The 11,005-nt window shown below is 32.6% G+C and overlaps 1 protein-coding gene across 1 annotated transcript; it reads right to left on the bottom strand.

The window, feature by feature from the left end:
- Positions 1 to 7,394: 7,394 nt before the first annotated feature.
- On the bottom strand, positions 7,395 to 9,963 carry LOC104879941 (uncharacterized). The gene is made up of 5 exons (XM_010654703.3): positions 8,908 to 9,963; positions 8,537 to 8,587; positions 7,917 to 8,291; positions 7,679 to 7,822; positions 7,395 to 7,523 (listed from the first exon to the last, which is right to left on the bottom strand). Exons 1-5 carry the CDS (start codon positions 9,961 to 9,963, stop codon positions 7,395 to 7,397), a joined length of 1,755 nt encoding a protein of 584 aa, XP_010653005.1.
- Between the last annotated feature and the right edge of the window lie 1,042 nt (positions 9,964 to 11,005).

The raw sequence follows: 11,005 nt of genomic DNA, 5'->3' as shown, positions 1-11,005 counted from the left end.
TAAGTTTTTTTATCATTACTTTCATCATGATTTTTTTTAAAAAAAAATCTGTTTTAGTTTATGTCTAAAATTATATTAAATCATTTTTTAATTTATTTATGTTAAAATTGAATTTCTTTTAAAATAAAATATATTTTAATTATTTAATATAAGAAATAGTAAATAAAAAAATGGTGAATTATTTAATTTTCTTTGTTATAGTATTTTTTTTTTCCATTTAATACAAATTATTTAGAGTGTGTTGGGTTTTCTAAAAAACAATGTTAAGAAAAGGGAATAAAAGTTTTAAGGAAAATGAGATAGAAAAAAATAAGAAACAAATATTACGAAGAAATAGTAAATAATAAAAAATAGTGAATTATTTAATTTTCTTTGTCATAAAATATTTTTTCTATTTAATAAAAATTATTTAGAGTGTGTTGAGTTTTCTAAAAAAAATGCTAAGAAAAGGGAATAAATTTTTTAAGTAAAATAGGATAGAAAAAATAGGAAAAAAAATATTATGAAAAATTTTAAAATATTTTCCTTAAAAAAGATAAGCAAAGTTTGAGAAAGTGTGTTGGTTAATAATTTGAATTTATTCATCATTTTCTTTCCATCTATTTCTCATTTTTTATTATTATTTTTTCAAATTTTTATCATTAACTTTATTTTTTAAGTAATACATAAGAAAATAAATAAAAAATCATAGATTCAAAATTGTAATAAAATAGAAAAAAAATTACACAGCACAAATATTTTATAACAAATAAAAATAATATATTAATTAATTTATTTCATCATCATTTTTATTTTATTTTTATCAAAACATCATTTAAAGAAATATAATTGTAATTTTTAGTTTTTTCATCAACCACTTAATACATAATGAGAAAATAGTTGTTATAAATAAATTAAGTAGAGTTTATTTGGAATTCTAAGTTTTTTTTATATTAAATAACTAAAAACAAAATATTTTATTTTAAAAGAAATTCAAATTTTTAACATAAATAAATTTAAAAAATTGATTTAATATAATTCTAGACATAAATTAAAACAATTTTATTTTTTTATATTTTTTATGATGAAATTAATGATAAAAAATTTGATTTAAAAAAACACATTTTTAGTACAAAATTTTTAATAATAAAAATCTTTATTCTATAAAAAGATAAATATAGAATAGAAAATTATAAAATTTATAATTTACTTATTTTTTGTTATAAATAATTAGTCAAATCATGGTTTTTGGGGTGGTATTTAATCTTAATTGGTTTAAATTTATATTATCAATTTTTTTTTAAAAAATACGACCTATCATATTTTTTCACTTTTAAGAGGTAACTTTTGTAAGAATATCTTTTCAATTTTCCCATGATGGTTTTTTATAATAAGATTTTAATAAAAGTATACCATATTATTACTATTTACACTCCAACCATTCTACCTATTTCTCATGTCCCTAACTTTTTGGATCTTGTTGATACTCAATGTCCAAGTTCTCCTTCATTGGAACTGCAAGATACTCTAGATAAACATTTCTCATTAATATTCCTGTACAAGCAGGTATCTTTAAGAGAAAGTTGTTCCTAGTTCAAAAGAATGTTGAAACTCATACTTTTAAGTGGGCAGTAGAGTGTCTACATTGTCAACTTGTCTTAGAGAAAGAATACAATGCACTTATGAAGAACAACTCATCACAATTTGTCCTTTTTTCTTCGCATGCAATATAATCGGTTGTAAATGGCTATATAAGCTCAAATACAAACTTGATGGAAGTATTAATTGATACAAAGCTTGCTGAGGAGCAAAAGGATTCAATCAAACTCAAGGTTTCAATTATTTTGAAATATTTAATATGGTAGTCAAACCTTTGACCATTTAAATAGTCCTTACAATTGCTCTTTCTTTTCAATGGTTGATTTGCCAACTTAATGTTAAAAATTCATTCCTAAATGGCGACCTTGAGGAACAAGTGTTTACGTTTATGAGCCAACCTCTTGGATTTGTTGACAAATGAATTCCTTTTTATGTCTATTGGTTAACCAAAGCTTTATATGGACTTAAACAGGTTCCATGAGCTTGGTTTACTAAGCTTAGCAAAGCCCTTCTTGATGGGGGATTTTAGTCCTCTTGAGTAAATAATTTGATGTTTATTTGTTGTAATGATTAATGTTGATAATATATTGGTGCAGAAGTTACTCCAGACCACCTTTACCTTTTGAGATCTTAGCTAGATTAGCTACTTTTTTGGTGTAGAAGTTACTCACTTTGCCATTTCATTGCATCTAAATTTGCAAAAGTACATACATGACCTCTTGACTCGCATTGAGATGGTTGACTCTAAACCTGCTAACACCCCTGCAACTTTAGGTAACACGTTATCTCAATATGATGGTGAGACTCTCATGGATGAAACCTAGTATTGCAACATAATTTGTGCACTTAAGAACGTCACCATTACACAACTTGATTTTGCCTTTGCTATTAACAAGACTCGTCAATTCATGGCCAAACCAACAACTACCCATTGGCTTGTACTAAAGAGAATCCTTTGTTACCTAAATATACTCCTTCTCATGCTTTCCAGTTGTAAATGTCTCTCTCCCTCGATATTCAAGGTTCAACTAATGTTGATTGGGCTTTTTTGCTTAGATGATCACAAGTACTAACGGTTATTATGTCTTTCTCGACATACCACAACTTAGTCTCTTTGTCATCTACCAAACAATGTATGGTCTCTCGAAGTAGTGCTGAATCTAATTATTGTGGCTTAACTTTTGTTATAGCCAAAATTATATGGATCCAATATGTTCTTAAGAAATTTGTATTCTTTAATCTACATCGGGCCTAGTTTGGTGTGATACTAAGAGTGCTACCCATTTAGCTATAAATCCCATTTTCCATGGTTGATCAAAACATATTAACCTTGATCTTCACCTTATTTAGAATAAAGTCTTAATGAAAGATCTTTCTATTCACTATATTCCGTCTACTTACCTGGTTGTAGATATATTCACTAAGCATTTTCCAAACTCCTGATTCTTAAGCTTTCACATAAAACTTTTCATTATTCTAAGACTAATAAGCTTACGGGAGATGATAGACAACAAGATAAAGATCCATAAAACAATTATAACTGATGTTGTTAGGCATCTTCAAAGTTAGAGAGATTGTTAGAAAGTTAGAGAAGTTGTCAAAAGTTTTGTTAAATTAGTTAGACAATTAATGTAACTCTTATATAAAAACAACATAGTTGAAGCTCAAAATAGCCTTCGATTTTTTTTTTAATTTAATTTAATTTTTTTTTCTGGGTCAACTTCTCAAGCTCCTTTAACTCTAATAGGGCCACCCAAGTTGCAACCCTAAATATATTACTATTTCCATGACATATCGTGTACAATGATTACATTTTCAAAGATGTGATCATATGATAAGTGTAAGGTTAAATTTGTATAGATGAATTCATCTTTAGATTTTAACTATTTTTATTATCAAACAGTCAAATTGACTTGGTTTAGTTGTGTTTTCAATTGTCAATCTTATCAGCGTCATCATGATTTGAATTATCATCCTCACATATAGCTCACAAAATTAAGAGTTTGTAGTAAAAATATTAGATATAAAAGAAATGTTATATCATGGATCACTTCATTGCTATTAATCATGAATTTGATACTAAAAATATTAGTTTCCTCCTGACAAATAATGAGGACGACAAAACAGAAGCCTTAAGAAAAATGTAAACACTATACCATGAAATCGGATTTTCTTTGATTGGTTATTATGTTTATGAGCTTTCTTTTAGTGATTTTTCTTAAATCAATGCATTTATGGGAACTTTCCTTGACCTCCAAATTGTATTGTTCTTGTTTCCATAAAACTACATCGACCTTAATAAGGCTCCACTTTTTTTATGATTCCTTTTAACATGCAAGGAAAAAGTAGAATGACACAAGAAAGCAACAAGAACTACAAGAAGTTACAAATATGAAATATAAAGATATTTCATATCACATGCATTAGTATTTTGGTGCATAGATTTTTTTCACTTTTGTAACCTACTTTTCATCATTTGTGATTTAGCCAGTTGTTTAGTCATAATAAGATTGTAATTAACTTATATATTTGTTGGATTTTGTAAATAATTTTTCCTAGTATTACTTTTTCCACTTCAACAAATGGGTTAATTATCTTCTAATTTTATCTATAGATTGAAAGATGAATAAGGGGATTGCAAGAGTAGGTTAGCTAGGGAATCCCATGGTGTTTTACCTAATATTTGGAATGAGTATATTGTTTTCTTCATAGCATTTGAAATGAGTCAAACTCGTTAACTCAATAGTTGCTGAAAATTAGATGATTTTTGGAATCTCACAAAATGAGTTAAATCTTTAGCAATATTTATGGGAATGCATTGTTTTGTATGAATTAAATTTATGTGGAAAATTCTAATAATATGACACAATAATGATATTCCAAGAAATCCAAAATGCTAAAGTTACGCATGAATTAAGATGACGATTCTTTAAAGCATCATAACTGTTATTTAACTTTGTAATGATGCTAAAAATGTTAAGGTAGAAAGGGAGCTGACCATGGCACTTTTAGAAGCGTTGTCATTGACAAGAAGAATGAAAGAAGATGACACTTTTTTTTTATTGTCAAGGTCCATATTGGTAGAAGATGATGCTTCATATGAGCGTCAAGGTTTATGCCACATCAAGATGATGCTTAATTATTTCGAGTGCTAAGATTGTTTGTAGCTTTGCAATGATGCTTTTTGATTTCTTGGAAATCATTTTGAGCATCAACATTGATATGAACAAGAAACTTCCTAATATAATGATACTCAATAAATGCTAAGGCATGAAAGATTATGTCTTTTCCTAATATAATGATACTTAATAAGTGCCAAGGTTCATACAAGATTTTTTTTTTTAAGCATCAAAGTTTATGTTATGAGAAGATCGATGACGGTCCTTGTAAGTGTTAAGTTTTAAGAATCATATCATGACAATCTATAAGATGACACTAATTAATGGTAGCATCATTGTATGTCTTTCTTGAGATGTAAAAAACGTCATCTTATCATTTTTTCCTTGCATTATTACAATTATATATCTTACATATTTTCTGTATTGCTTTTTACTATATTATTTTTTTGGGTTTAATACACTTTACCCTCTCAACTTATCCCGTGTTTTGCACATTGTCTCTTTAGGTTTAAAATCAAATACATTGCACCCTAAGCTTTTTAAATTGTAGCATTTTGTCTTTTCTGTTGGACAATGTTAGTTTTAAGTGGATGGAAATGTCACGTGTAATGTCCGTGATTGACTAATAAATAGTAGATTTGTAAATTCCTAAACTTAAGAAGTCGCTCACCTTCCCTCAGTCTTCATCTTCATTTTAGTTTGTAACATATTGCACCCTTAACCCCGTTTGGCTGCTCAAAAATTGTAAAAACAAAACAAATCAAAGTTCTTAAATCGTAATATCCATCGATCTTACGACAATTAATTAACATTATTGAGTAGAGATTTCAATTTCATTACAGAAACGAGATCAGAGAAAACCCATAACAACCCAAAATTCCAATCTCCTATCTTTTTCTTCACTTTCTCAGCAACCAAACAACAAGAACATGTAAAGTCAAACCACCCAAATCCCACCTTCCACCAAGCATTGCACACACAAACAATTTCACCCAAATGGGTACCATTCAAAATCAACCTAGGAACCAAAAACCAAAAAGAAAAAAAAAAAAGTCATTCCAATAATCACACCAGAAAACAGCCATCTACAGACCCTCAAATTTCAGAACTCTAAGCTCCCTTAGCTCTTTCTTTAGAGGCGGAAAATCTACAATGCCTAAGAAAATAATCTATGATTAGGGTTTGAAGATTGGAGTAAGAAGGATGGGAAGATATTAAGAAGACGAAGACAAAATGCTGAAACTGTTGATCATTTGTAAGAGAGGGAAAATGCTGAAAATTGCACTCCAAATAGGGTTAGGGTTTGATGAAGACAAAGACAAAGATGGAGAGAGGAAGAGTTGTTTGAGGATTTTTGGGTTTGAGAATTTACAAATTTATCCTTCATTAGTTAGTCACGTGCATAACACGTGATATTTCCGTCCACTTAAACTAACACCGTCCAACGAAAAAGGCAAAGTGTTACAACTTAAGAAGTTTGGGGTGCAATGTGTTGGATTTTAAACTTAAAGGGGCAACGTACAAAACATAGGATAGATTGAGGGGATAAAGTGTATTAAACCCAAATTTTTTTTAATAACAATCTAAATGATCTAAAACATTTGAGATTGGTGATATATCTCTCATACATCTTATAATAAAAGGAAATAAAATCATTTTTCATAGCACAACTTCTTTAGGTTTTCAATCAAGATTTTCTTCCTTCAACGATCATATTGATAACATGATCTAAAATTAGAGAACATAAAGAGACAATTTAGTGGAAGTCGTTGAAGTTATCTTATTCTACTAACCATAACATGAATAATTTATATATAGGGATTCAATCATAATGATTATTGTTGAGAAGTGATCGTTCCCAAATATCTATGTCAAAATGTTGTTCCTTAGGTACACGGTGTCAGTTGTAGTTTTAAAATCCCACTAAACCAGCGAACCATATGGAGGTGATCTTTGGTGTATAGGGAAAATGGAGAGGTTTAGAAGATGAATAAAATTTTTTGAGGTAAACTCCTTCACTTAATTGGTTGAAAAATGATGTTGACGGATTTTTTTGTGAAAAAAAAGGGATAAATCAAGTGAATTTTAGCTAAAATTTGATTTAACAAGATTATTTGATTTAACAAAATTTGTAAAAGTGTTAAGGATATGGGATCTATTGCGTCCTTTCTTTCTATGAAAAGACCCTCAATTAAACTTAACTTAACAAAGACTACTTATAGGTGATCTTAGCTAGAGAATTTTCAACACAAACACAATTTAACTAAATTCAATGGTTCAAACTTGTGAGTTGAACCTTCTTGTAAAATCTTAAAGCCTCCATTACTCATTTGCTTATCAAATTATAACATTAAGGGCTTAATCGTGGTTGTCGCAAGTCAAAATGATTCTTACCGAAGTGCTTGAAAAATCCTTGAAGGGGCCCATAACTCTAATTCTAAGCATTAAATCATGATATTCTAATTTAAAATAGACCACCAATGATATTCTTAAAACCTCCATGGCTTATTTACTAGCCAAATCATACCATTTAAGGGCTTAAAATCAAATATTAATGCCATTGACAAAACACAATGCTTAGTTCTCCAAACAAAGGAAATTTCAAATAACAAAGTATGGGATGAGCCACTGCTATAAAGCCAGGAGAAATAGATAACATTGGGACAAGGAAAGGAAGTCAGAGGAAGTCTCTCTGAATTATACAAGCGCGGCCGTCTTGCATATGGGGCACAAATTCTTCTGCACAAGCCACTGTTTAATGCAGTCGGAATGGAACTCGTGCCCGCAGTCGAGTATTCCCATCGTTTCGCCTTCTTCATACTCTTCCTGTGGTCGGGTTAAAAAAACAAAAAAAGGAAAGAAGGAAACGTTTAGAAGGAAACGTTTAGAAGGAAAGTAAAATTAACAAATAGAATTATACACAAACCTAAACATAAAATATGAAGTTGAAGTAAGCTACTGGAAGAGCTGAGTGTTCTTACTTGGCAGATGCAGCAGATCTCGCCCTCCACAGGAGGGCCCATTGTGAAACTGCTGTACTTCTTTGGCTTAAGCTTTGCCTTGATGGCGTCCTCGTTCAAGCCAGTGCTGACATTCCCAATATGGTCCTCCAGTGCTAGCAGTTCCTGAGTCCAGAATTGTTATTTAGCAGTGTTGACAATAATGATAGGGAATATGATGCTAAGCAATATTTTCCTTTTAAGTTTTCAATAGAATTACCTCGTAGGACATGTTGTCCACATCTGCACGCATATCTTCATTGTTATAATCATCGTCCTCCTCCTCTTCGTCAAAGTCATTTTCATCCCAACTAACTGGCGCAAAGTTATTTTCTACCTGGTCGGCAGGTTCCAAGTAAGCAGGCAGCCAGTTAGCCGGTGCCAAACTAGTAGCAGCGCGGAGGGCAGGCAAGTACGGAGGCAGCCAGGTAGCAGGTGCCAAACTAGCAGCTTCTTCAGAGACTGGCGCTAAGTTAGTAGGTGGCTGGGTCCTGAGTTCCAAGATAGAAGCTGCCTGGTGGGCAGGAGCCGAATTAGAACCGGCCTGGTGGGAAGGCGAGTCGACCAGTACATCTTGACCCAAAAGTCTAAGAAGCTGATATACCACCATCAATGAAAGCAAAGCATGAGAAAAAACATTATCTTCTGCACTGGAGACAAAATAAATCCAACTATGTAATCAAATAGTGGTTATTTTGCTAATTGATATGTAATTTTTCTGAGAACAGTTTGAATGAGGAGATTGGAGAATCAAATGAAAGACCCATACACTATTCACTTTATAAAAGAAGAAGAGTAGTTGCCGGCAAAAACACATAGAAAACCTAGCTAAAATCATACCGGTGCTTGTATGTTGCTGCTCCTGCGTACAAGCGCCGCTCCAGTGAGAGGCTGCAATGGACAAAAAACGAGAAAGTAAGAGGTTTGGCTAACTGATGGTTAACAAATATCACTAGTGAGGAAAATGGATCCATGCATGGATATTGTTGTAAAGTTAATTAAGGTGTACTGCTATACTAATAAATTAAGAACAATGTCCGTAAGTTGTAACTATTCTCGTAGTTTATAGGATAGACAGGCAAACATTTGAACACTACAACTAAAAGGAATGACAAATCAGTTACTCAGGGATGGAAGTTCAGCATGCAAGGCCAAAGAAGAGGTAATGGACTTTTAAGATGATGTTCGTGTAACAGGCAAAGCTCAGTTACCTCTCCTCTTCTATTCAGGCCAAATGTATTGGCTCCATCTTGTATCGGGGCTGCAGCAGGACCAAATTGGTTGCTTGTCTCACCTCTGAATTGGGTGCCAGAAGGTCCAGCAGTAAGCTGAACAAGATTCCCTCGTCCTATTGGGAGATATGCTTCATGGAAATGCTCAGACTGGCTACCGAAAGCTGAACTGGAAGCATTAGATCCATGAATCCCATAGTTTGGACTCAGATGTGTTTGAGTCTGTGCCATATCTCCCCTTCCTGCGCCAGATGGGTTTTGCATGCGTTGCAGTCTTTCATCACCATCTAGAGGTGGATATGCTGACAGGGCGGTCGCTCTTGATGAACTAGCTTCCTGCATACTAGGTGCTGGATTACCAGAAGAGCGCTGAAAGTGAAAGACAAATAGGGGATCTTCACTGAGTGGCCGAACATGATTAGAATTGGTTGGTGATGCCAAATTTTGTTGATTCTCGTAAGAAAATCTTTGGCGAACATTCCTCTGATCAGAAGATGCTCCTATCCTTACACCAACTCCTGCAGCATCTTCTGGTCCTTCTCTCTTCAAAGGATGATGCTGATCATGGCCACTGGAGGAAGGACCAGCCCTTCGATCATCTCCCCCGACTACAGCACTCGTGCTTCTGAAGGAGGAGATCTGTGGAGCATTGGCAGACGGCATCTGATAATTACCAAAATCTGGTGCCACATGATGTTGGCGAGTTTCACCCTCAACACTTTCAGAAGATTGGCCTATCCACCCCATCACACCACTACGGTCATGACCTGAAACCGTTCCGGGGTTACCATCAATCAATCTGTTATAACCGATGTCATGACCTAAAATCATCCTGGTGTAGGGATTGAGTCCGCTAAAATCAGCCAAAGTGCTCCCATCTGCAGCATCATCATCTAAATCAATTACACGATTGGGATTGAGCTCAACAGTGGAGGAGCTCGCAAGACTACGACCACCACGACCACCTGGAACAATTGCAGGGTTGGCATTGAACCTAGCCATGTAGTAGTGTGAGAAGCTTCTATAGCCTGCCATAATGACAATCCGATAGATTGTGCTTAACTTCTGCTTTGCACACATGAAACCATAGTTGCATTAGATACGGATTTGAAATAGAGTGATCAGCATCACCAAAAGTACTGTGAAAGTAATGCAAAAATATAGTGATGATCATGGAATTTAGGACACAATAGATATATTACTCCAAGTTTTATCAGTAGGTATTTGTTGAAAGTTGTGAAGACAAGTTGATATAGAAGAAAAGTTAATCTAAGCGAGAGCAATAGGGCTTACAAACTGCAGAAGAATTCCGCTGAGCAGCAGATAAACACAGGTTCAACAAGGGTCCTTGCAGATGCAAAACTACAAGCCCTACTAAGAAATTAATAGATGACGTCAGCCCTAATGTTACTGTTCTAACCCTAAAATGCACTTTAGGAATACACTGCTTATAAGGTCATAAAAATGTGATATGTGTATATATATAGAAAATAAAAAAAATGACAAAGCCTCTTCAGTGTAAGAGAGTCCGTGAACATGAATGGCTAAAAAGACAAATTTTATAAACCAGAAAGATTGATATGCCAGTGAAAATTGATCCGTAAGAAAAAAAAAAAAAAACAAAAGTGGAGCAAAAAATTATAAGGAAATGCCAAAAAGAAAGACTAGGGTTGGAAAACCAAATTGAATGCAATTTCCTCCCTGATGGTTTTACAGATCTGCTCTTAAACTAAAAAAAGTAATGCTTTTGAGAATGAAAACTCTCATATACATTCACCATTAAACAACAATTTATATAGGGGTAAATACTACCTGAAATATTCATTTTATTGAGTTGAATATTAACATATCCATGAAAATCTCTTACAATCCCACAAGATATTAAAGAAGGGACAAGGTTTTATTAGCACCATTTTCTCTTATTGATGTGGGACAAAGGCTTCATTCTAAAATACAAAATCATCAATCAACATTTTCATATAAACACAACCAACCCTAAAGTGTCCATCAAATGGAAGAAAAGAAATTTAAAAAAACAGATGGATTTAAAATCAAGAAATTGATTCAACTCAAGAAA

This window comes from Vitis vinifera, chromosome 7 (genome assembly GCF_030704535.1).
Source record: "Vitis vinifera cultivar Pinot Noir 40024 chromosome 7, ASM3070453v1".
NCBI classification, from domain to species: Eukaryota; Viridiplantae; Streptophyta; class Magnoliopsida; order Vitales; family Vitaceae; genus Vitis; species Vitis vinifera.
This window is presented reverse-complemented; position numbering and strand designations above follow the sequence as displayed.